General features: G+C 42.4%; 1 protein-coding gene across 7 annotated transcripts in view; it reads right to left on the bottom strand.

Annotated features, from left to right (window-relative positions):
- TASP1 (taspase 1) overlaps nucleotides 1-27,806 on the bottom strand; it is a 318,545-nt gene that overhangs the window by 94,969 nt on the left and 195,770 nt on the right. For all 7 annotated transcript variants that reach the window (XM_070800705.1, XM_070800706.1, XM_070800702.1 and 4 more), the window contains one exon: nucleotides 8,337-8,447. In XM_070800705.1, coding sequence (XP_070656806.1) covers nucleotides 8,337-8,447 — 111 coding nt within the window. The remainder of the gene's footprint in view (nucleotides 1-8,336; nucleotides 8,448-27,806) is intronic.

The raw sequence follows: 27,806 nt of genomic DNA on the forward strand, positions 1-27,806 counted from the left end.
TCTCCAAATATCCTTGTTCCTGGACACTCATCATTATCCAACATTTCCGACCCATCTTGTTTGTTTTTTAAGAGCATGGGAGGATATTTTATGTGACATTTCATTTTTCTGGAAGAGTGGTCAATTTCTTTAAAAATTTCTGCTATAGAATCAGTAAAGAAATTCCATGTGGCATTAAATTTATTCCTCCAATAGTTACTTGGAGCCTACAATGTAGGGTGGGGACAAAGGTGGATTTGACACAGTCCTTGTGACACTGTACAGGAGACAGGGATCAAGATCATCCCCACGGAAAAGAAATGTAAAAAAGTAAAATGGCTGTCTGGGGAGGCCTTACAAATAGCTATGAAAAGAAGAGAAGCGAAAAGCAAAGGAGAAAAGGAAAGATATAAGCATCTGAATGCAGATTTCCAAAGAATAGCAAGGAGAGATAAGAAAGCCTTCTTCAGCGATCAATGCAAAGAAATAGAGGAAAACAACAGAATGGGAAAGACTAGAGATCTCTTCAAGAAAATTATAGATACTAAGGAAACATTTCATGCAAAGATGGGCTCGATAAAGGACAGAAATGGTATGGACCTAACAGAAGCAGAAGATATTAAGAAGAGGTGGCAAGAATACACAGAAGAACTGTACAAAAAAGATCTTCATGACCCAGATAATCACAATGGTGTAATCACCCACCTAGAGCCAGACATCCTGAAATGTGAAGTTAAGTGGGCCTTAGAAAGCATCACTATGAACAAAGCTAGTGGAGGTGATGGAATTCCAGTTGAGCTATTTCAAATCCTGAAAGATGATGCTGTGAAAGTGCTGCACTCAATATGCCAGCAAATTTGGAAAAGTCAGCAGTGGCCACAGGACTGGAAAAGGTCAGTTTTCGTTCCAATCCCAAAGAAAGGCAATGCCAAAGAATGCTCAAACTACCGCATAATTGCACTCATCTCACACACCAGTAAAGTAATGCTCAAAATTCTCCAAGCCAGGCTTCAGTAATACATGAACCGTGAACTTCCAGATGTTCAAGTTGGTTTTAGAAAAGGCAATGGAACCAGAGATCAAATTGCCAACATGTGCTGGATCATGGAAAAAGCAAGAGAGTTCCAGAAAAACATCTATTTCTGCTTTATTGACTATGCCAAAGCCTTTGACTGTGTGGATCACAATAAACTGTGGAAAATTCTGAAAGACATGGGAATAGCAGACCACCTGACCTGCCTCTTGAGAAACCTATATGCAGGTCAGGAAGCAACAGTTAGAACTTGACTTGGATTGGTCGAGATTGGTTCCAAAAAGGAAAAGGAGTACTGTATATTGGCTGTATATTGTGACCCTGCTTATTTAACGTATATGCAGAGTACATCATGAGAAAGGCTGGGCTGGAAGAAGCACAAGCTGGAATCAAGATTGCCGGGAGAAATATCAATAACCTCAGATATGCAGATGACACCACCCTTATGGCAGAAAATGAAGAAGAACTAAAAAGCCTCTTGATGAAAGTGAAAGAGGAGAGTGAAAAAGTTGGCTTAAAGCTCAACATTAAGAAAATGAAGATCATGGCATCTGGTCCCATCACTTCATGGCAAATAGATGGGGAAACAGTGGAAATAGTGTCAGACTTTATTTTTTTGGGCTCCAAAGTCACTGCAGATGGTGACTGCAGCCATGAAATTAAAAGACGCTTACTCCTTGGAAGGAAAGTTATGACCAATCTGGATAGCATATTAAGAAGCAGAGACATTACTCTTCCAACAAAGGTCCGTCTAGTCAAGGCTATGGTTTTTCCAGTGATCATGTATGGATATGAGAGTTGGACTGTGAAGAAAGCTGAGTGCCGAAGAATTGATGCTTTTGAACTGTGATGTTGGAGAAGACTCTTGAGAGTCCCTTGGACTGCAAGGAGATCCAACCAGTCCATTCTGAAGGAGATCAGTCCTAGGTCTTCTTTGGAAGGAATGATGCTAAAGCTGAAATTCCAATACTTTGGCCACCTCATGTGAAGCATTGACTCATTGGCAAAGACCCTGATGCTGGGAGGGATTGGGGGCAGGAGAAGAAGGGGACGACAGAGGATGAGATGGCTGGATGGCATCACTGACTCGATGGACATGAGTGTGGGTGAACTCCGGGAGTTGGTGATGGACAGGGAGGCCTGGCATGCTGCAATTCATGGGGTCGCAAAGAGTCGGACATGACTGAGCAACTGAACTGAACTGAACTGAACTTGCCCTCAAATGACTCACAGTCTGGTGGTGTGATGCTCATGTTAGGGGAAACACGGACCTAAACTTCCTGTCCTGGCCAGGCAAGATAGTCGCCACAAGCAGGATTTATCTTACTGGTAAGGAACATGAAACTAACAAGCGACCACCAACCGGAAGAATTCAGGAAAGGTGAGGAGGAGAGAGGAGACCCAGTCCATTTGTCCTGCCAATCTCCCAGAACCCTCCTTGCTGGAATCTATCTTAGCTGAGCGATGCACCTGCAACCAGGAAGAACCCTGAGTCAGAGCGACTGGCCAAAGACAACCTGGAAACTAACTCAATTGTCATAAAACCTGAGACTGCAAGCCACATGGCAAAAGCAGTTCTTCTGGGTTCCCTTACCCTGCTGCTCTCCACCCGGGCACCCTTTCCCAGTAAAGTCTCTTGCTTTGTCAGCGCATGTCTCCTCAGACGATTCATTTCAGGAGTTAGACAAGAGCCCACTCTTGGGCCCTGGAAGGCGTCTCAGATGCAATGGATCCTTCTTTAAGCTATTTCCAAGCCCTGTACCCTCCACATGAACCACTGGGGCTCAAAGACCTGTGCTCAATTCCACTCAACTGAATTTAGAAAAAAAGATTAAGAAATGCTGGCCTAGTGGGAACGGCAGGCATTCCAGTACGTGTCTAGAATGTCACAGTGACTGCTACAAAGGTTGGAGATTACACACTGCAAAAAGTATACAGAGAAGGGACAAAGCACCTGGGGAGAGGGCTTCCAAAGGATTCCAGGCGGTTCCTCTCTGGGCTGGGTCTTAAAGAAGGAGTTTCCTAGCACAGGTAATAACAGCATGTGAAAATTAATGGCAGAAAGATACGACCCTTGGAAGAAGACAGAGCAATCTGGAGTTGCCAGAACTCAGGTCAGTGGAGACGAGCAGAGGAGAAGGAGTGCGAGTAGGAGGTGACACTGAAAGCTGCTCCAGCAGCAGATCAGGCTGGGCTTCCCCTGTCAAGTTACTTTCCATTTCCCATCTATCTTCTAGGGAAAGAGGACGGAGTGGGTATGAGTGTGTGTGTGTCCTCACTGAAGAATTAAAAGTAGGAGCACGGGAGTAACAGTAAGAGACACAGGTTTCACTTTATCTTAGGATACATAGAAAGTTATTATATAACACAGAAACTTATTTCAACATTAAGCTTAAACAAGCAGTACACCAGTCACATATACTTCTGTGGTTCTTTTTTGACCACCATCTCTCTAATGCTGGAGTTGGTGTGGCTCTCTAAGACACAATTCAGTCAAGTTCTCATTTTTGCCCTCTCTGCTTCAGCACAGTCAGCTTCTGTGTTTCTGAGCCATGGTAAGGTTCCCTGTGTCATAGAGGGACAGAGGTCTGGAGGCAGGATGGAGGTGGGAGATGGATAGAGGTGGGGAGCCTAGAGGCTGCAGAGGCTTAGGAAACAGTCTGGGAAAGAGGGATTTGGGCATGCAAAGTAAGGGGGCATTGATCACCTTTATCCAAGCAGAGAAGTGGGATCCACTGATGCAACTGGAAGTCCTGAGGCCTGAGCCGCCTAAGGATGCAACAGAACACCTGATTCATCCCTGTAGTTCTTTAGACAAACCAGAGGACCATTTGGCAGGGAGAGCGTTTCAAAGGTTGATTTATTATCTATCACTGCATAAATTACCCCAAAATGTAGTGGTTTAAAACGACAAACATTTTATTTTCTAAGTTTCTGCAGACTAGGAGTTCAGGAGTGTCTGTGCTGGGTGGTTCTTTTTCAGCATCTTTCATGAAAAGACGCTGATGCTGGGGAAGATTGAGGGCAAGAGGAGAATAGGGGACAACAGAAGATGTGATGGCTGGATATCACCACTGACGAAATGGACATGAGTTTGAGCAAACTCCAGGAGACGGTGAAGGACAGGGAAGACTGGCTTGCTGTGATCCATGGAGTCACAAAGTGTTGGACACGACTGAGCAACGGGACAACAACAACATGAGATTTCAGTCCAGAAACCTGCCCAGATCCTGTCAACTGCAGGCTGCCCTGGGGCCAAGGCTGTTGGCGGGAAGCCCCAGTGTCTTGCTGGCGGTTGGAAGGTGGTCACAGTTTTTTGCCACAGGGACCTTTCCGTGGTGCTGCTTGAGTGTCCTTGTGACATGGTAGCTGGTCTTTCCTGGAGTGAGTAAACAACGCCTTTTCTGATCTTGCCTTGGAAGTCACAGACTGTCATTCTGACATATTCTTATGCATTGGAGAGAGTCACTGGGGAGGGAATTAAACTCCCTCTCTCTCAAACAATTTATGGACAAAGCACACATAACAAAGTCATGCAAGAGGACTTTGAAAGTTACTCTATAGCTGGGATTCTCCAACTGTATTCCTGAGTCAGTAACAAAGGCCAAACCTTGAAAGGGCCTGTTCTTGAGCCATCCCACCCTTGAAGCAGCGCCTGGGGCTCTTGTAATTGACGTATTTGTCAAGAGGGGTAGCTGGGTAATGGCTTCCTGGAAACTCCATCAAGTGGCAATGCGGTTTGACTGAAACTGCATTTGTGGTATAATGGAAAAGCTATTAATGATTTTCAGAAAAGAGAGTCAATATGGAAAAAGCTGAAGTTTGAGATTATTTTGATTAATCTATATTCAAAAAATTATATAAATTAGTATACAAATATACTAAAAAGTATATATATTATACAAAAAATATATTGTATATATACTATACAAAAAAGTATATGTATATTGTATTTAATTATACAAAAAAGTGATACATACAGCAGTTAAGTGTTGTTTTTTTTTTTTTTAATTTGGGGAATTGTTTTGTTTTGTTTGGATGTATAGGAAAGAAAGACTTCTCAGCCTTCCTGGTTACTTGATATTACCAAACATTAAGGAGCTATGAGTTGATGAAGTTATATTTTCATGAGAATTTTATACAGTGATAAATGAGAAGTCATGGGCCAAACATGAAGCAAATTACGTTGTGGCCTGATCTGGAGCAATTAACGTGGTAAAGCCTTGAAGAACCCACTTGAGCTTGATGTTTGAAACATTCTCCTTTTACAGGCAGGGGATTATGGCAGATACTTCCTTTCTGATGGGTCTAATCTTCTACTCCTGAGATCTGCAGTGAATAATATTTACATAATCATGACACTACCAATGCTGGTTATTAATTGTCACTGTTTGGAATCAAACTCTAATCAGAGTGCAGAAAGCAAGATGGCTGTAGAACAGAATGCAATGTTACTATGACAACAATGGTGTGGTTGCTAGAGGTTGAGGTGAGGGTTGGGAATCATGGAGGAAGAGGAAAGAAGCTTACATAGTCCAAGGGGTGAGGGATGGTTGGAAGAGATGATAAAAGCTGATGAGTCAGGAAGTAGTGCATTAAAGTTGCAATAAAATTAAATACACAACTTCAGATTAGAGTTCTCACAAAAGTCATGAGGAAAGGTGACAGGGAGTGGTACGAGCTCTGCCCTTAATTTTTTCCCCTAAGAGAGTCACACATTACTGATTAATGGAGAAACAGAACAGGAGCACATTCTACAGAATGAAGGTGAATCCCACGAGAACAACCAGGAACTGGGTAGCGAAGGTGACCTTCACATCTTCTTTCTATCCTTCTGTACACATTTACTTTCTCACCACATACTCAACACGTGTAAGTTTCTTAAAGCAAAATATGTAAAAACCCACATCACTGGTAGAAGCTGATAGGAGCCTACGTTCACCAGGTTTTAAACTTCACAAACAAATGGCAAGACTTCACTTATTCCATAAAGCAACACTTCACATTTTATTCTTCTCTTTGACATGGAGAGTAGGAACCAGTGTATGAATGACTACTTCAGTGATAAAAACTAACATGAGCCAAAATTCTATGACTTATCTTTAAATATACCTTTAACTCCAATAATGAAAGGACAAGCGAAAAAAAACAAACAAAACTCTTACAATTTCCAGGATTGACTTGAATGGGTGAAAGCCCAGGCTCAGTGAAAAACAGAAACTCCATTCTAGCAGCAGGCTATGAAACAGTTTCAATAACTGTCCCCTACCCTGCCTCCCAGGACTAAAGACTTTTTCTGAGTTTTTATGGAAGGCTCAGGAACATCCTCTGCATATTTTATTTGATTTTTTTAAAGATCGTTTTTTAATATTTACTTTTATTTATGTGTTTATTTGGTTGCGCCAGGTCTTAGCTGTGGCACTTTGGATCTCTGATCTTTGTTTCAGCATGTGGGATCTTTAGGTGCAGCATGTGGGATCTTTAGTTGGGCCATGCCAACTCTTAGTTGCACCATGTGGGATCTAGTTCCCCAACCAGGGCTGGAACCCGGACCCCCTGCATTGTGAGCTCAGAGTCTTAGCCACTGGACCACCAGGGAAGTCCCTCTCTGCATATTTTAAAGACAAACTCCCTGCTACCTAACTGTGGAAGATATTCAAAGGTTTAAACAATGATTAGGATACCAAAGAAGCAAGTAACTATTTGCCTCGGTTTAAATTTTTTTGGCGGGGGGTGCTAGGAACAACCTAGGTACTTAGTATAGTGGGTGGGAACAGGAAGAAAATAAATATAGCAATAAAAATTATGAAGTTGGTGATCAGGTGGCAAAAGAATCATTTTCTATAAAAGTGTGGTGTTTCCCCACCCCCCACCTTTGGCAAATGAGAGGAAAGATTTTTATGGAAGTTCTTCAGGCTTCTAAAGAAAAAATAATTTTTATCCCCATAAGAAATGCTAATTTTTCTATTTTATAGACTCATAAAACTTCAAAATAGGAAGGGACTTGTACTACAGCAATTCACAACAATCATACAATACAGATCAGGTGTCAACCATGCTTGATAAAAGTAATTTTATACAAACAGCTGAACTACCACAGCCGTGAGAATGACTTGTAGTGCTTATTAAAAAAATATAAAAAACTTACAGAAGAACGGATGACCACTGAGTAGTATTACCGTACATAATGGACTACTGTATAGCGATGAGAGTGAACTAGCTACCACCACAACACAGATGAAGTTAACAGGCGTAAAATTCACTGAAGACATCAGACACCAAGGAAACATATTCTATGATCCTATTTATACAAAATACAAAACCAAATAGAACTAATCAAGGTGTTAGAAGTTTGAATGGTTATTAACTTTGAATGGGAAGGGTTATATGGGAGCTTCTGGATTAAAGTTCTACTTTTTATCTACATGCTGGTCACATGGGTGGGTTCAGTTTGTAATAGTTTCCAAGCAGTTGCAGTTATAATGATTTGTGTACTTTTCTGAATGAACATACAATTCGATTAAAAAGTCAATTAAAGAAAAATAACATATAGGGGCCCCTGCTAGCTTATGTGGCACATTCACGCGGATTTTTTAAATGCCCCTCGCTCTGGATAAATGACTTAGGAAAAGGCACCTCTATGGGTAGAGGCTCCCCCACAAGTCTGTGCCTTGTCAAATGCAGGGTGGGCTGGGTGGGCTCCATCCCTACTGGTGCACTTTGTCAGAGACAAAGCCACACATCTGGGTGGACATCTGCAAATCTGCAAAATATTCATGGGACCCTTCCTCACCACAGCATTATGAGCAGGCAGGGCGGACATCCTTCCAATGTGGAGGAGGAGGTGGCACAGAACAGTGAGACTGATGCGTGAAGGCATCACAGCTAATAAGCCATGAAGCCAGGGTGAACTTCTAGGCCAGTAGGTCTTCACATGATTCTGATTCCTTTTGGGGAGCAGAAGAGGAAGAAGCTTCTCTCTGTGTTACTGTGTTTACTGCTATGGGTCAACTCAAATGCTCTGTCACATAAGGCAGGGGATAAATACATGGTCCGATATTCTTAATGTTGGGCTTTAGTAAAGGTGTTAGGTTCTCAGTCCATTTGGAAAACATGCTATAATCATATACCCTGAAATGAATATTTACCTTGTAGACGTTAACCTAGGCAGAGAGGTCAGTGGAATAGAGATATGTATACCTACCAATAGAACATCCAGGCCCACCCACAGGTTAAAATGATCAACGTAAGGATATAAATCTGTCTGTGTCTCAGAAAAAAAGGAAAGAGAAAGACACCCACATGATGTGCAAGTTTAACTTACCCAGAAGTGTCTGCTTATTTTGGGAAGAGTTAGGCTCTGCAGAACACCAGCAGGACCGGAGGACAATCACCCCTCCGAGCACGCCGTCTTCGCTGGCCAGGAAAGGTGAGCCTAGGCACAAACGACCAGTGGTCATTTTCAGTTCATTTTACTCTTTTCACTCCCAATTTTCATTTGATTATGGGAACAAATGTGTGGGATGAGTAAGATTTTGAAAGATGCCTATTTTCTGATACTCGCTGTTGTTCATATCTTGTCCAGGCTGGATCATGAAGGCAGGCTTGAGCCCTAACAGACAGAGACAGTGCCAGATGCTGCCAAGGAGACATGAGCAGGGGTGGAGCGTGCATGACCGTATTCAGAATGGAATTGGAAACACTGCCAGATTAAAGGCCCAACACACAAATACAGCAAAAAATGTTCAGCAGCTCCCTTTGATCAGCTCTTCAGGATCACTTACCAGGCTCTCCCTGCTGTCAGGGGCATGCCACCAAAAGCTTCCATTTACAACCTTAAATTCAATTTTCAACAAAAAGCCACAAAGTTTATAACAAACTTTTAAAAATGCTCCTGATGGTTTACACAAATAAGGGTGAAACTGTATTTCTATTATGAGAGTCTGGTGGTTAGAAATGGCCGTGCTTCGGAGATCTCACACACTGAACCATTGTGAGCATTTCAGCAACACTGCGTTTTAAAGCCCCTCCTTTTTCCTCCCCAAGGACATCTTCTTCGAACATCTGGCACAGCAAGTGAGCACGTGGGGAACAAATGCAAAATTAACCCAAGTGCTATCAAAGAAAGTCATAAAAATAAAACCCAGCCAAATTGGATTTGGGGGGAGCTTCTGGTTAAACTTAGTAGATTAAATACATGCATTTATCTCCACTCCTTTCTCAAATCCCAGTAAACTGGGGGAAAGGGAAGGGGAAAGAAAAAAAGAGCCATGGCCCAATAAGGACAGAGAAAGAGACGAGGGAAAAACAGAAAAACAGACCTTTAGAAAAGAGAAAGAAGACAGACAAGGAGTTGCTCACCTAGCGGACCTGGGAAAGCTTCCAAGGGGTGGAGGTGGGGAGGAAGCAGGAAAAAAGGCTGTTTGGAGTTGGCAGACACCTATAAGAAGCCACCCCAGTTTTGTCATAAAATCAAAAAAGGAACAGAAATTGGAGGCTTCAAGTTCTGGAGGCAGGAATACAGGGTGCGCCTGAAATAAAGGTAGTTGGTTCAGAGTGTCCAAAAGGATCTTCCAGACCAGGGTGGGTAAACTATGACCTGTCTAATTTACAGCCTATTTTTGTACTGTCTGTAAGCAAAGAATGTTTATTTTATATTTAAAGGGTTTTTTGATTTGATTGCTTTGCTTTTTTAAGAGACAGAGAAGAAGGAAGAGGAAGAGAAGAATCTGTGGTAGAGACCAAAGTGTTGCCCACAAAGTCTAAACTCTACTCTCTGGCCCTTTACAGAAAATTTGCTGACACTTGATCTCAAGTCCCAGATTCCTATCTAGAGAGGAAGTTACTCCTCTCCAGCCCTAGAGGAAGCAGGATATTTACTCTCTAGAGAGACTGAACCAGAGGGACCGGAGGTTCGGGTCACTGGGCTCAGCCCAGGGCAGGAGGGAGGCTCCACTCTGAAGTTAGGGGCTGAAGGGGAGGCCTTATGTGAAACAACCAGCTCCCTTCACCGACAAGCTCCATGGATGCGAGAACGCTGATACCCTCCAAGCAAGAGACTGGATCACTCCTTTTCAGTCTCAGGAGTATTTCCAGTCTCAATTCAAACCAATTCAAGACTAAGAACCTACTTGAGAGAACCTAAAAACATCACTCGTCCTTGCTTTATGGGGATGGCTTAAAGATAACAAGTGTGACTCACATACAAAGGGCTTTCAGCTCAGATTCTTGATACTTAAAGAGCACAGCTCAGCTCAGTTCAGTTCAGTCGCTCAGTCGTGTCTGACTCTTTGAAACCCCGTGGACCGCCGCACACCAGGCCTCCCAGTCCATCACCAACTCCTGGAGCTTTCTCAAACTCCTGTCCATTGAGTCGGTGATGCCATCCAACCATATCATCCTCTATCATCCCCTTCTCTTCTCGCCTTCAATCCTTCCCAGCATCAGGGTCTTTTCCAATGAGTCAGCTCTTCCCATCAGCTGGCCAAAGTATTGGAGTTTCAGCTTCAACCTCAGTCCTTTCAATGAATATTGAGGACTGATTTCCTTTAGGGTGGACTGGTTGGATTTCCTTGCAGTCCAAGGGGCTCTCAAGAGTCTTCTCCAACACCACAGTTCAAAAGCATCAATTCTTCAGCACTCAGCCTTTTTTATAGTCCAACTCTCATATCCATACACGACTACTGGAAAAACCATAGACTTGACTAGACAGACCTTTGTTGGCCAAGTAATGTCTCTGCTTTTTAATATGCTGTCTAGGTTGGTGATAGCTTTTCTTCCAAGGAGTAAGCGTCTTTTTATTTCATGGCTGCAGTCACCACCTGCAGTAATTTTGGAGCCCCCCAAAATAAAGTCTGCCATTGTTTCCACTGTTTCCCCAACTATTGCCATGAAGTGATGGGACTGGATGCCATGATCTTAGTTTTTTGAATGTTGAGCTTTAAGTTAGCTTTTTCACTCTCCTCTTTCACTTTCATCAAGAGGCTCTTTAGTCCTTCTTTGCTTTCTGCCATAAGGGTGGTGTCATCTGCATATCTGAGGTTATTGATATTTCTCCTGGCAATCTTGATTCCAGCTTGTGCTTCATCCAGCCCAGCATTTCTCATGATGTACTCTGCATACACGTTAAATAAGCAGGGTGACAATTTACAGCCTTGAGGTACTCCTTTTCCTATTTGGAACCAGTCTGTTTTTCCATGTCCAGTTCTAACTGTTGCTTCCCAACCTGCATACAGATTTCTCAAGAGGCAGGTCAGGTGGTCTGGTATTCTCATCTCTTGAAGAATTTTCCAGTTTGTTGTGTTCCACACAAAGGCTTTGGCATAGTCAATAAAGCAGAAATAGATGTTTTTTCTGGAACTCTCTTACTTTTTTGATGATCCAGCGATGTTGGCAATTTGATCTCTGGTTCCTCTGCCTTTTCTAAAACCAGCTTGAACATCTGGAAGTTCACATACTATTGAAGCCTGGCTTGGAAAATTTTGAGCATTACTTTACTAGTGTGTGAGATGAGTGCAACTGTGCAGTAGTTTGAGCATTCTTTGGCATTGCCTTTCTTTGGGATTGAGTGAAAATTGACCTTTTCCAGTCCTGTGGCCACTGCTGAATTCTCCAAATTTGCTGGCATATTGACTGCAGCACTTTCACAGCATCGTCTTTTATGATTTGAAAGAGCTCAACTGGAATTCCATCACCTCTACTAGCTTTGTTCATAGTGATGCTTCCTAAGGCCCACTTGACTTCACACTCCAGAATGTCTGGCTCTAGGTGAGTGATCACACCATCGTGATTATCTGGGTCATGAAGATCTTTTTTGTACAGTTCTTCTGTGTATTCTTGCCACCTCATCTTAATATCTTCTCCTTCTGTTAGGTCCATATCATTCCTGTCCTTTATTGAGCCTATCTTTGCATGAAATATTCCCTTGGTATCTAATTTTCTTGAAGAGATCTCTAGTCTTTCCCATTCTGTTGTTTTCCTCTATTTCTTTGCACTGATCTCTGAGGAAGGCTTTCTTATCTCTTCTTGCTGTTCGGTATATCTTTCCTTTTCTCCTCACAGACAACCTAGAATCACTAGCTGTTTCCATTAGGCCTCTGGGAAACACAGAGAGCAAAAAAGCAAAAAGGTAACAGAGGGAAAACTTAGGCAAATACTTTGAGCAGAAGAAAAAACAAATTTAAAGGTGGGGGAAGGGGAAAGATTCCCTGGCAATCCAGTAGTTAGGACTTGGCACTTTAACTGGGAGGGCCCAGGTTCGACCCCTAGTTGAAGAACTAAGATCCTGTAAGTTGCAACCCCCAGAAACACAAGAAAAGAAAGACAGAGCTAAGACATGAGAGAGAAAAAGACATTTTTAATCTGAACAGGCCAGAAGATCCAATAGTTGATTAAAGGAGTTTCAAAGAGAACAAATTTTAAAAAATGAAAGGGAACAAATTTCAAAAGAAATAAAAAAGAGTTCCAAGAATTGAAGGATGAGTGTTCAGACTGAAAAGGCTCATAAACCTCCCAGCATAATTCATGGAGGGAAAAAAAAGCGCCATGAAGATGTATCACTATGAAATATCAAAATACTGAGAAAATAAAGGTCTAAAAAATTTCCAAATGGGAAAAAATGACCACTGGAAAGGCAAGTGGACTTTAATGGCATTGGATTTCTCTACAGCAACTCTGGGATCTAGGTGATTAGGAGGTAACATTTTCAAAATGCAGAGAGAAAATTATTTCCAACCTAGAATTTTATCCTTGGCCAAAATGTCAATCAAGCATGAAAGGAGATTGAAGCTGGACAAAGTCTCAAAGAATTCACCTCCCATGCACTCTTTCTCAGAAAGTTGTAGGACAATTGTACTTTTGCAAAATTAAGGAATAAGGGAAACAATGAGAAAAAAAATGAAGATCTGGGAACAGGGGCTTTAAGACAAGAGAAGACAAAAGTATTCCTGGGTGACGCACAGCTACAAACAGGCTTGGAGATCCAGTGAACCAAAACGACAGAGAGCCAGAGAAAGCTGGAATGGTATTTCCAAATGGGAAAAAATTTTAACTTATAAGATACATGCTGAGTTTTAAATTATTGAGAGGAAATGTCTCACATTTTGAGGGAAGAGAGAATAAAAGAGTGGTTTAAAAAAGAAAAAGTGAGGTAGATATTAACTGCAGACAAAATACAAATTTCTACAGAAAATGAAATTAGAATCACAGCACACTATGTAGCTCAGATGTCAATGGCTAGAGTAAAAAATATAAACTTTACACATGGATGAACTAAAATACAAGAATATAATACATTAAGAAGAGAAAAAGCCTATGTGGGTGAGTGTAGGTTGGAAGTTGGAAATATAAAGGGACTAAATCCTTGCCTTCCCTGATGTGAAGACGATAACATCTAAATTTGATATCCAAATAGTATTTAAGATTGAAAAATCAAGAAATAGTAGTATAGGCATGTTATGTTGAATTATAGATGTAAGTTTTAGAAAAAAAATAGTTAAGAGAGTTAAAAATAGGAGCTTCCAGGGATAGAAGCTCAGTGGGGTATAGAGGGTCGGGACAAGGAACTACCTATTTTCAGGATAAGCCTAGGGGCACTGCTTGTCTTTTTAATTCACGTGTGTGTGCCCACGCACGTGTGCATGCACGCGTGTGCACACACACACACAGCTTTGCGATGAAAAGCAACACATATTTAAACTGTGGAACCAGAGTGCAGTTTTTTTCTCCTCAGCCCCTCAGAGAAGAGGGAAAGGAGACAGGGAATTCGCAGCTACCCAGAAGCTATCCTAAGGCCCTAGATCCATACTGTCATGTTCTGTAGTTTTATTTCCAGAACCAGCATGAGAAGGCTTTTTATGATCATTTTACAGATGAAGAACTTGAGGTTCAGAGTGGTTCCATGATGTGTTACAGCCATGCCGGAGCTGGGGAGGAAGGCTTCCTCCCATGTTTCTCTGAGCCCACGATCATGCCTGCTTTGCAGCAGAGCCTCTCAGGGAACAGGAAACTTGGGATAAGATTACATCCCACCACACCTGCATGAAGGCTCTTGGCACCTCTACAGCTGTTCCTTTCCCATCATAACCAGGAACTTCTTCTCGGGTCCCCATAACTCGTCTGTGTGCTGAGTCACTCAGTAATGTCCGAATGTTTGTGACCCCATGGGCCATAGCCTGCCAGCCTCCTCTGTCCATGGGGTTTCCCAGGCAAGAATACTGCAGTGGGTTTCCATGTCTTCCTCCAAGGGATCTACCCGACACAGGAATGGAACCTGTGTTTTCTGCATCTCCTCATTGCAGGCAGATTCTTTACCACTTAGCCACCAGGGAAGGTCCATCGCTTACCTAAGCATAAAACCTACCTCTTCCCTCTCTAAGGACTCAAGTCTTCAAACCACATCAAGTCCTGTGAGTTCCTTGTGGTTGCACCTGCTCCTGGTATGTCCTTCCCACCAACAGGACCCTTGTTCACTCTCCTTGTCCTTCCTGCTCCAATCACACACCACTTCATTAATAAATGAATGTGTACAATGTGCCAGGACTCATCGGGCACTGGGGATACCACAGTGAACAAACGAGGCTCCTGCCCACATCCAGTCTGGGAGACAAGTAATAAACTCATACATCAACAAGGAACCCACCCAGTTGGTAGGAAGTGCTGTGAATAAAATGTATCCAGGCAAATGTTGACAGGTGTGACTGGGGCTAACACTTTAAATCAAGTGTCAGAGAAGGCATCTTTGATAAGGCACCAACCACGTGAAGATCTGTCGAAGGAACATTCCAGGAGGATGAACCAGCAAATGCAGATACCCTGAGGTAGGGAGGAGCATGGATGTTCAGGAAATAAAAGGAGGCTGGAGTGGCCAAACTAGATGATGGAGAGGAAGGGAGGGCAGAAAGGCAAGACCACCTCACATAAGGTTACAAGGAGCTTGTGAGCCCAGCAAGAAGTTTGGATTTTACTCAAAGTGTGGTCAAAGATGACAAAGGGCTTTAACCAGGTCAGTGGTAGTTATCATTTACACTTGTATAAGGTTACTCTGCTGTGCAGAATAGATCAGAAGGGCAGTGTGGAAGCAGGAAACCACTGAAAGAGCTTGGTTATGAGTTTCCAGTGGCTTGGGTGAGCCTGGTGGCAATGGAGACAGTCAGCAGAGGGTGGGTCCGGGGTACATTCTGCAGGCAGAACCAATAGGGTTGTTCATAGAATAGACGTTGGTGTGGAAAACAGACATCAAAGTTTACTCTAATAAGAAATATGCACCCCAGCTGTGATTACACCAGTAAACCATTCAGAAATGTTCAATGACTCCCAAGTGCTCATGGAATAATGTCTAAACTCCTTAGCCCAGACCTGCCTTCCTCTCTCTTCCCAATCTTACATCCCTATTTATTTTCACACATCACTCCAGCCAAGTTGGACTTCCTGTATTCCATTTCCTTAAGATTTCCCCCTGGGCTCATTGTTGTGAACTGTGCTTCCCAGCTCCTTATCCCCATGAACTGAAATCTATTATTTTTTCTTTATTTTTTTCTTTTTAAATTTTGTTTACTTCTTGGCCAGGTCATGTGGCATGTTGGAATTTTAGTTCCCTGACCAGGGATCAAAGTGGAAGTACGGAGTCCCTACCATGAGACCACCATGGAAGTCCCTGAAGTTTATTCTTTAGCTCCAATGCCGTTTATATAGAAGGTGAGTATTTCTCACCGCTTTAGGGTGAGAGTATCTGACTCACCTTTGAGGCCCTCTTAGTGACTAACAAAGTTCATGAACTTATTCACCGCCTTCCCCTATCCCTAGCTCCCTGCCACACATACACACATGCCTGCCCACAGCACTGCCGTGGGCCATGGGTGCTCGGAAAGGGTACTGGGTCCCCTGGGTACCATGCAAGCTCAAATCAGGGCTCCTCACCCTCAATGTCCATTCATTCAATGATTTAATGAAATAATGATTAAAGTGCTATATTTGAAGATTCTAAAATTTTTATGGAAGTACTCAGATTTCATATAATCACTGTGGTGTTTTTTAAAAAAAGCAAACCAATACTGACTCAGACAGAAGACCCTGTTTTGACTCTCAAGGTAGTAACTGTGTGGTCTTAAGCAAGAGATTTTTTTTTTTTTTTAATTTATATGCTTCAGTTTCTCAACTATAAATCATGGATATTATAAAACACCTTTCTGAATTATGGTGAGGGTTGAATTTACATATATGAACTTTGTAACCTCAGAGGTGCTACTTAAACATTTGGTGGTAGAAATCTTAATGGTAAGAACAGACTTCAACATTTTGCTCATCCTCAAAGATTACCACGTTGAACAAGATCTATTTCTATACCTTCCTGATTAACCTTCTACAACAGCTGCAACTAGTGCTCAACTGACATTCAGTGACTGGATGGTGGTGGTGACAGGGTATCAAGTTTCCAAGTTAAAATATTAAACACTGTTGTATAAAAGGTAACAACATTCTTATTCTTCCCAGTAAGAAAAATTCACTTCAAGTGAATGTTGGGCTCTGTGATATGCTTTCTATAATCAAATAGGGAATTGGGAGGCAAAAATTAACTAGGACAATTCAAAGTTCCATATGCAAGTAGCTGCATAAAGTAAAGAAGATTAAAAGAAACAAAGAAATAATAAAAATTAAGATTCATTTACACTACTAAAATATCTCAAATTGATTCTCAAACACCCAAATCTATAACTACTATGTAATGAAATTATAATTACAGATGCTAAGAAACACATTCACTCTGATCAAATGTGTATAATCTGTATAATCATTAAGATTGTAAACCCAGACTGTACACAAATGAGACACCTGCTAATTGTATTTGTGCCATATCTTTAAGGATGAAAAATTTGAAGAAACTTAAGGAGAAAATCCCTGTAAATATGAAGGCAGAGAAGTTAATGGGAATGTAAATCCATATTCTTTTCACTGCTAGTGCCAGAATCCCAATTAGAATGATTTTAAGTAAAAAGGTGGATTCACTGGCTCATAAAATCCAAGAGAAAGAACAAACAAACTCCTAGAAGTATAGGGATGTGAGGGGTGTCAGGGACAGCTAGAAACAGCTTCTCCCATGCAGACGCAGTGCCCATCTACGGAGAGCTCCAGAGCAGTGTGCCTGACACAACCCTCGCCACCAGAGAGACCCCCCCTCCTTGTCAGGTTTCCCATTCTCAGACACCACCAATCAGACCTCGGAAGTCAGGAAATCCAACAGGCCTGGGTTGGTTAGAGGGTAAAGCCTAGAGGAGTGGAGTCATCGATGGACAGACAAATCCACAGACATCCACAAAACACACATGGATAGAAGACCGGGCTACACAACCAGGAGCCCGGTGCTGTCTACTTGAACTTGGACAAGCCATTTTATCGCTCTGAACCCTGCTTTCTTCCCTCATCGGAAAAACTGAGAGACTAGACTAGTAAGTCTAATGTCTTTATCAGTTCTAACAGGTAGGAGTATTTTCAGTTTTAAAGATTCGTGTCTCCCCACCAGCAGCAACCAGACATTATCTGAGGCCAATAAGCCAAAGCATTAGACCTCCTTTTGCAAAACTTGATACAACACTTCCTCTCCAACATGTGAGAACTGATCAAGAATCTATTCTAAAGCCAGAAGGCAGCTCTTACTGTTCTACTCTCCTGTCGCATTTCACAAAGAAATCCTGTCTTTTCAATACAATTCTGTGCACTGCTTTTTTCTTTTTAAAGTCTAGATGACAAACCACTTGAATGGCATTTTCTTTTCCAGGAATTACACATATATCAAGAAAAAGAGATATATTGATAAGGGTGCAGGGTGGCGAGGGTGAGTGAGAAGGTGAGAGAGAGAGGGAAGAATGATGATGATGATTTGTTTGGCGGTCCACTGAACAAGAAAATGGACTTGGAAATAAGGAATGATCCCTACTGAAAACACACACCTCTAACTTAAAAGAACAAGAGAGATTATAAATACTCTTTAGACCCAAAAACAGGCTAATAGTTCATACTTCCTGAATGACCAAGGACTTCTCCTCTAAAGATGCATTTAAGTTAGTCAACATAACTCTCACAGATGTGAAGTATAGCTGAATGACATGAAGACCACATAACATAATGAGGGGACTGGTCACTAAGTTCAGAGAGGATAGCTCCGTTAATGAAGAGCCACTCTATTCTTCTACCTTTGAGATGTCTTCCAGATTGCCGCCATCATCCTATGAGACAGATATTAACTGCCTTCTCTCCTTTCCTGCTCCCACAAAAATCCCAATGGAAGGATCATTACTGTTGTTAGGCAGGTGAGACACTGAAGGAAAGAAAGGCAGACGCTGAGGCACAGGAAGGAAAACGACCCCCGGAAGCACTGAGGGGGACGAGGCGAGCAAGGCACCACATGACTGGTCCAGATCTTCTCACGTGCACCCAAGGATACATCTGCTCCTCAGAACCCCACCTCCACCACTGTTCCACAGCGGCATCCCGATGTGTGGCTTTCTGGTGATAAGCATAGTTTTAAAGACTGCAACTGAACTCCTTAGAGAAGAGAGTCGCAATGAGTCAGGCTGAGTTGAGCTGAGTTGGGAGAGCTGATCTGAGTGGGGCAAATGACTCTTTTGAAATCCTTGATCTAAAAAAAATTTGAAATATAGGAGAAATCAATTTATTTTACAACAGAAAACTCTAAATTATAATCAGAACAAAAATGTATCAAAGAGACATTCAATCTTTGGATAAATTTACTGATTCTGCCACAAAGATTAAGAGCAAGAAACCAAATTAAGGTTTCCATTAAAGCCTCTTTCTTGCCTTAACCAAACATTAAATGTATGTACCTGATACTATTCTAGAAATGACAGGAGACTTTTTAAAAAAATTGACAGAGGGCTTCTGACTATACCAGCCCAACTGCTACCTGCATGTGGAGGGATCCATGATTCCACAAACTCACCCTAAAGCAATGACAACAGGATGAGAATGGGAATCCCTAACAAAGAACACTTCATGCAAGGATGGGCACAGAAAAAGAAGATATTAAGAAGAGGTGGCAAGAACACACAGAAGAACTATACAAAAAAGATCTTAATGACCTGGATAACTACAATGGTTTGACCACTCACCTAGAGCCAGACATCCTGGAGGGTGAAGTCAAGTGGGCCTTAAGAAGCATCACTATGAACAAAGCTAGTGGAGGTGATGGAGTTCCAGCTGAGCTATTTCAAACACTAAAAGATGATGCTATGAAAGTGCTGCACTCAATATGCCAGCAAATTTGGAAAACTCAGTAATGGCCACAGGACTGGTAAAGGTCAGCTGTTGTCACTCCAATCCCAAAGAAGGGCAATGCCAAAGAATGTTCAAACTACCACACAATTGTACTCATTTCACATGCTAGTGAGTTCATGCTAAAAATCCTCCCAGCTAGCCATCAACAATACATGAATCAAGAACTTCTAGATGTTCAAACTGGATTTAGAAATGGCAGAGGAATGAGAGATCAAATTGCCAACATCCATTGGCTCATAGAAAAACCAAGGGAATTCCAAAAAAAATCTACTTCTGCTTCATTGACTATGCTAAAATGTTTGATCGTGTGGATCACAACAAACTGTGGAAAATTCTTAAAAGAGATGGGAATACCAGACCACCTTACCTACCTCCTGAGAAAGCTGTGTGCAAGTCAACAAGCAACAGTTAGAACTGAACATGGAACAACAGACTAATTCAAAATGGGAAAGGAATGTGCCAAGGCTGTACATTGTCACCCTGTTTATTTAACTTATACTCAGAGTACATTGTGCCAAATACTGGACTGGATGAATCATAAGCTGGAATCAAGACTGCCAGGAAAAATATCAATAACCTCAGATACACAGATGACACCACCTTTATGGCATAAAGTGAAGAGGAACTAAAGAGCCCCTTGATGAAGGTGAAAGAAGAGAGTGAAAAAGCTGGCTTAAAACTCACCATTTAAAATACTAAGATCATGGCATCTGATCCCATCACTTCATGGCATATAGATGGGGAAACAATGGAAACACTTAAAGACTTTATTTTCTTAGGTCCCAAAATCACTATAGACAGTGACTACAGACATGAAATGAAAGATGCTTGCTCACTGGAAGAAAATCTCTGACAAACTTAGGCAGTGTATTAAAAAGCAAACACATCACTTTGCTGACAAAGGTCTGTATAGTCAAAGCTATGGTTTTCCCAGTAGTCATGTATGGACGTGAGAGTTGGATCATAAAGAAGGCTGAGCACTGAAGAACTGGTGCTTTTGAACTGTGGTATTGGAGAAGACTTTTGAGAGTCCCCTGGACTGCAAGGAGATCAAACCAGTCAAAATAAAAGGAAATCAACCCTGAATATTCATTGGAAAGACTGATGCTGAAGTTGAAGCTCCAATACTGTGGCCACCTGATGCAAAGAGCTGACTCATTGGAAAAGATTCTAATGCTGGGAAAGATTGAAATCAGGAGGAGAAGGCAGCAACTAAGGACGAGATGGTTGGATGGCATCACTGACTAAATGGACGTGAGTTTGAGCAAGCTCCAGGAGAAGATGAAGGACAGGGAAGCCTGTCATGCTGTAGTCCATGGGGTCACAAAGAGTCAGACATGACTGAGTGATTGAACAGCAACAACAGAGAAGAAGGTGAGAGCAGCCTGTAGAGAACTGAAGACTCACTGGAGGGAAAGCCAAGGGGCCAGTTTTCTAGCCCTGGTCCTGGAACTTTTCATGTTAACTTTAACAGGTAAGACAAAGGTCTTCTGCCCTCAGACTCTGCAGGATCCCTCCAAGCTACTGGGGTTTGGGGACAACACCACCTTCACCTTCCCCATGACAACTGCCAGAACTTCTATCTCCAGGAGTGTAACAAGTCTGAAACTTATGATGACATAGGCTCAAGACAGGGTCCAGACTAGGGAAACATCCTCCATGAGGGTAGGATGGGTGTCACAGATTCATACTTCCCTGCTAATGCTAGACTAGAACCCACGAATTTGAAAAGTACAACATCCATTCAGCAGTTGCTTCATATTTTATAAACATTCACTTTAAGATATTTAAGAATCAACCTTGTATCAAGCACTGTTTGGGGCCTGTGGTGGTGGTTGCTGTTCAGTCGCTAAGTCCTGTCTGACTCTTTGCGACCCCATGGACTTCAGTACGCCAAGCTTCCCTGTCCTTCACTATCTCCCAGCCTTTGCTCAAATTCATGTCCATTGAGTCAGTGATGCCATCAAACCATCTCACCCTCTGTTGCCCCCTTCTCCTCTTTCCCTCAATCTTTCCCTGCATCAGGGTCTTTTCCAATGAGTCGGCTCTTCATCAGGAGGCCAAAGTATTGGAACTTCAGCATCAGTCCTTCCAGTGAATATTCAGGACTGATTTCCTTTAGGGTGGACTGATTGGATCTCCTTGCAGTCCTAGGGACTCTCAAGAGCCTTTTCCAGCACCACAGTTCAAAAGCATCAATTCTTCAGTGCTCAGCCTTCTTTATGATTCAACTCTCACATCCATACATGACTACTGGGAAAACCACAGCTTTGACTATACGGACTTTTGTTGGCAAAGTGATGTCTCTGCTTTTGAATACAGTGTCTAGGTTTGTCATAGCTTTTCTTCCAAGGAGCAAGCATTTTTTAATTTTTTGGCTGCAGTCACCATCCACAGTGATTTTGGAGCCCAAGAAAATAAAATCTGTCGTTTCTACTTTTTCCCCATCTATTTGCCATGAAGGCAAAATCAACATCCAACATGATCTGAGTGTCCTAATGTAACAGCATTAGAAAGTGAGGCCTTTGGGGAATTTGCTGAAGATGGCAGAGGAATAGGACGGGGAGACCACTTTCTCCCCCACAAATTCATCAAAAGAACATTTGAACGCTGAGTAAATTCCACAAAACAACTTTTGAATGCCAGCAGGAGACATCACTGTGGATGGTGACTGCAGCCGAAAAATTAAAAAATGCTTGCTCCTTGGAAGAAAAGCTATGACAAACCTAGACAGTGTATTCAAAAGCAGAGACATCACTTTGCCAACAAAAGTCCATATAGTCAAAAAAGCAGAAAAGCACCCAGAAAAGCAGCCCATTTGAAAGGAGGTAGGAAAAAATATAAAAGATAAAAAGAGAGGCAAAAGAGGTAGGGATGGAGATCCATCTTGGGAAGGGAGTCTTAAAAAAGCGAGGTTTCCAAACCCCAGGAAACACTCTCACTGGCAAGTCTGTGGTGCGCCTTGGAACCTCAGAGGGCAACATGACTGGGAGGGAAAATAAATAAATAATTAAAACCCACAGATTCCGTGCCCAGTGGTAACTCCCCCAGAGGTGAAGCAGCACAGACACTGCACCCACCACTAGCGAGCGGGGGCTGGGCAGGGAGGCGTGGGCTGCACTGCTTAGAGTAAGGACCCGGCGTGAATGCCCCAAGGGCAATCTGAGGCAACTAACTTGAGATAGCAAACCAGACTGTGAGAGAGCTACCCCAGGAAAAGCCCTACACCGCCAGGCCCACTCACAGAACAAAGGACTGAGCAGAGCTAGCCGGCTGCGGACCGGCCCATCCCTCTCCGGTGACAGGCAGGAGAGGGCAGCCAGAGCCAGAAGCGGGCAATCATGGCCCCAGAGAGGCATCATCTACCAAACTGCAAGCAGGCTTCATTGCTAACCAAGACTTCTTGGGATTCTGGATGGTCAACATCCACCTGAGAAGGTGCGCCGGTTGTATACCCAGAAAACGGAGCGGCAGGAACCGGGAGGCAATAAGTCGCAGAGACCGTGCTTGCCAAACACCTGGTAACCTGAGCTGCTCCGACCTAGGAAGGGCACAAAATGCAGGCCCAACCGAGTCTGTGCCTTTGAGGACTATCTGAGTGCCTGAACCTGAGTGGCTTAGACCCGGGAGGTGCATGCAGCCCAGGGCCAGCCTTAGACAGTTCCCAGCAGAGCAACCTAGAGCCTAAGCAGTGTAGACAGGGAAAGCACACACGCCGTGAGCAGGGGCAAACCCAGTGTGGCCTAGACACTGCGAGCACACGCCAGTGTTATTTGTTTGCAGTGTCCCTCCCTCCCCACAAGACAACTGAACAAGTGAGCCTAAAAAAGTGTCCACCACCGCCCCCTTGGGTCAGGGCGGAAATTAGACACTGAAGAGAGCAGCAAACACAAGAAACTAAAACAGAGGGAACCGCCTTGGAAGTGACAGGTGCAATAGATTAAAACCCTGTAGTTAGTACTGACTATAGAAGAAGGGGCCTATAGATCTTGAGAAGTATAAGCCGGATCAAGGAACTATCTGAAAATGAAGTATAGATGGAGAAGTCTTAAGGCTACTGTAAGAATAAGACTGAACACCAGTGGCGGGAGGCTTAAGTCCAAATCCTGAGAACACCAGAGAATTCCTGACTCCAGGGAACATTAATCGATAGGAGCTCATCAAACGTCTCCATACCTACACTGAAACAAAGCACCACCCAAGGGCCAACAAGTTCCAGAGCAAGACATACCATGCAAATTCCCCAGAAACACAGGAAAATAGCCCTGAGCTTCAATATACAGGCTTCCTAAAGTTACTCCAAACCCATTGACATCTCATAACTCATTACTGGACACTTCATTGCACTCCAGAGAGAAGAAATCCAGCTCCACCCTCAACACAAGCTTCCCTAACCAGGAAACCTTGACAAGCTACCCGTCCAACCCCACTCACAGTGAGGAAACTCCACAATAAAGAGAACTCCATAAACTGCCAGAATACGGAAAGGCCACCGCAAACACAGCAATATAAACAAGATGAAGAGGCAGAGAAATACCCAGCAGGTAAAGGAACAGGATAAATGCCCACCAAACCAAACAAAAGAGGAAGAGATAGGGAATCTACCTGATAAAGAATTCCAAATAATGATAGTGAAAATGATCCAAAATCTTGAAAACAAAATGGAGTTACAGATAAATAGCCTGGAGACATGGATTGAGAAGATGCAAGAAAGGTTTAACAAGGACCTAGAAGAAATTAAAAAGAGTCAACATATAATGAATAATGCATTGCTATGCTGTCACTTCAGTCGTGTCTGACTCTGTGTGACCCCATAGACGGCAGCCCACCAGGCTTCCCTGTCCCTGGGATTCTCCAGGCAAGAACACTGGAGTGGGTTGCCATTTCCTTCTCCAATGCATGAAAGTGAAAAGTGAAAGTGAAGTCTCTCAGTCGTGTCCGACTCTAGCGACCCCAGGGACTGCAGCCTACCAGGCTCCTCCGTCCATGGGATTTTCCAGGCAAGTGTACTGGAGTGGGGTGCCATTGACTCTGGAGGGAACCAACAGTAGAATAACAGAGGCAGAAGATAGGATTAGTGAGGTAGAAGATAGAATGGTAGAAATAAATGAAACAGAGAGGAAAAAAGAAAAACAAATTAAAAGAAATGAGGACAATCTCAGAGACCTCTGGGACAATGTTAAATGCCCGAACATTCAAATCATAGGGGTCCCAGAAGAAGAAGACAAAGAGAAAGACCATGACAAAATACTTGAGGAGATAATAGTTGAAAACTTCCCTAAAATGGGGAAGGAAATAATCACCCAAGTCCAAGAAACCCAGACAGTCCCTAACAGGATAAACCCAAGGCAAAACACCCAAGACACAACTCTTCAGGCCAGGAGGGAATGGCAGGACATACTTAAAATGATGAAAGAAAATAACCTATAGCCCAGATTACTGTACCCAGCAAGGATCTCATTCAATATATGAAGGAGAAATCAAAAGCTTTACAGACAAGCAAAAGCTGAGAGAATTCAGCACCACCAAACCAGCTCTCCAACAAATGCTAAAGGATCTTCTCTAGACAGGAAACACAGAAAGGGTATATAAACTCGAATCCAAAACAATAAAGTAAATGGCAATGGGATCATACTTATCAATAATTTCCTTAAATGTAAATGGGTTGAATGTCCCAACCAAAAGACAAAGACTGGCTGAATGGATACAAAAACAAGACCCCTATATATGTTGTCTACAAGAGACCCACCTTCAAACAAGAGACACAAACTGACTGAAAGTGAAGGGCTGGAAAAAGATATTCCATGCAAATAGAGACCAAAAGAAAGCAGGAGTAGCAATACTCATATCAGATAAAATAGACTTTAAAACAAAGGCTGTGAAAAGAGACAAAGAAGGCCACTATATAATGATCAAAGGATCAATCCAAGAAGAAGATATAATGCCAGGAGCCGGCATATTGCATATTGAGTGCATATTGCATATTGCATATTGAGTGCAGCACTTTCCACAGCATCATCTTTCAGGATCTGGAATAGCTCAACTGGAATTCTATCACTACCAGGAGCCAGCGTGAGGGACTCCGCCCGTGGCAAAGGTCATGAGGAAGGAGGCTCGGCATACGCAAAGGCGGGATTGAGCCTCAGGAGTCCCCCTGGAAATTCTCGAGCATCTACCCCCAAAACCAGAGTCTGCCTACTTTCTGCTTTGTGCTTTCACCTACACCTTTGACTTTACAGGGGCTGTCCCCCACTACCTCTCTCTGAAAAAAGAGTTAGCTTACAGCTCCAGTTAATAATTCCTGGGCGTGACAGTGTTTCAACCTACAAACTCCTTTGGAAATCCTCTAGCCTGCCTGAATAGGTTTTTCCGGCCACATGTGATTGTTCAGAGCCTCCCAAATGTGAGAGGCAGGAGATGTTCTAAACTGTCTAAACACAGATTCCTTTGAGTAGTTAAAAGATTGATTAGAAATTGTACTGGTGAAAGGTTTTTCACTTATTGGGCCAATGTTTGCTGCTAAGTCTCCATACCCCTTACCTACTGTGTCCTTGGCGGTGTATTGATTGATATAATGGGTGTATAGAAATGTAAGTAGTAGCCTCAATGTTTGTAACCTTGGACCCTTGAGTTAATTCTTTTCTTGATTGAGCCCACCTCACCTTTGCCCTATAGGAATGCAGCTTTGTCCAATGCTTTTTTGGAGGCTGGCGCCTGACTTTGGAATAATCACCTTTAGAGAAAAATAAGTTTCTTAAAATGTTAACAGGCCTCCTGGCCAGAAGATGATGTAAATCACCTAAACTTTTGCATATGATAAGTTTGAAAGCCTGGCTTCGATTAGGACCAGGAACTGCTGTCCTTGCATGACTCCACCCCTTCCCCCATTATCCTCTATGCACATATTAAGGTATAAAACTACTTTGGAAAATAAAGTATGCCCCTTTTTTGTTCACTGAAATTTGGTCTCCCCATGTCGTTCTTTCTTTCACCTTCTGGCTGAATTTTTCCTCTGAGGTGGGGAAGCTCGTCAAGCCTACTAATTTGGCCCGGGCTTCTAAGATCTGACCAGGGAGGCCTTAGTGTCTCCTCTCCTTCGGGAGAACGGGAGGACACCTGCGGCTTTCGTAGGTGACGTAAATTCTCTGCTTTGGAATTTTATTCAGTCTCTTTTCTTCACTGAATTTTCCTACTGAGCTATCCTTATTTTAGCCTCTTTTCTCCACTGAATTTCCTCACTGAGCTATCCTTATTTCAGCCGCTTTTCTCCATTGAATTTCTTCACTGAGCTATCCTCATTCTATTACTCTTTATATCTCTAATTAATATCTAATTGAAGCTATTGTATCCTGATTCTCGCCGAAGCCATCTCTCCTTCGAATACCCTGGATCAGCCGGGGCTGGACCCCGGCAATATAACAGTTATAAATATATACGCACCCAACATAGGAGCACCACAATATGTAAGACAAATGCTAACAAGTATGAAAGGGGAAATTAACAATAACACAATAATAGTGGGAGACTTTAATACCCCATTCACACCTATGGATAGATCAACTAAACAGAAAATTAACAAGGAAACACAAACTTTAAATGATACGATAGACCAGTTAGACCTAATTGATATCTATAGGACATTTCACCCCAAAACAATGAATTTCACCTTTTTCTCAAGTGCACATGGAACCTTCTCCAGGATAGAGCACATCCTGGACCACAAATCTAGCCTTGGTAAACTCAGAAAAATTGAAATCATTCCAAGCATGGTTCCTGACCACAATGGAGTAAGATTAGATCTCAATTACAGGAGAAAAACTATTAAAAATTCCAACATATGGAGGCTGAACAACACGCTGCTGAATAACAAACAAATCACAGAAGAAATGAAAAAAGAAATCAAAATATGCATAGAAATGAATGAAAATGAAAACACAACAACCCCAAACCTGTGGGACACTGTAAAAGCAGTGCTAAGGAGAAGGATCTTAGCAATACAGGCATACCTCAAGAAACAAGAAAAAAGTCAAATAAATAACCTAACTCTACACCTAAAGCAACTAGAAAAGGAAGAAATGAAGAACCCCAGGGTTAGTAGAAGGAAAGAAATCTTAAAAATTAGGGCAGAAATAAATGCAAAAGAAACAAATGAGACCATAGCAAAAATCAACAAAGCCAAAAGCTGGTTCTTTGAGAGGATAAATAAAATTGACAAACCATTAGCCAGACTCATCAAGAAACAAAGGGAGAAAAATCAAATCAATAAAATTAGAAACAAAAATGGAGAGATCACAACAGACAACACAGAAATACAAAGGATCATAAGAGACTACTATCAGCAATTATATGCCAATAAAATGGACAACGTTCTTTTTAGAAATGGACAAATTCTTAGAAAAGTACAACTTTCTAAAGCTGAACCAGGAAGAAATAGAAAATCTTAAAAGACCCATCACAAGCAAGGAAATTGAAACTGTCATCAGAAATCTTCCAGCAAACAAAAGCC

This window comes from Bos indicus, chromosome 13 (assembly GCF_029378745.1).
Source record: "Bos indicus isolate NIAB-ARS_2022 breed Sahiwal x Tharparkar chromosome 13, NIAB-ARS_B.indTharparkar_mat_pri_1.0, whole genome shotgun sequence".
Classification (NCBI taxonomy): domain Eukaryota; kingdom Metazoa; phylum Chordata; class Mammalia; order Artiodactyla; family Bovidae; genus Bos; species Bos indicus.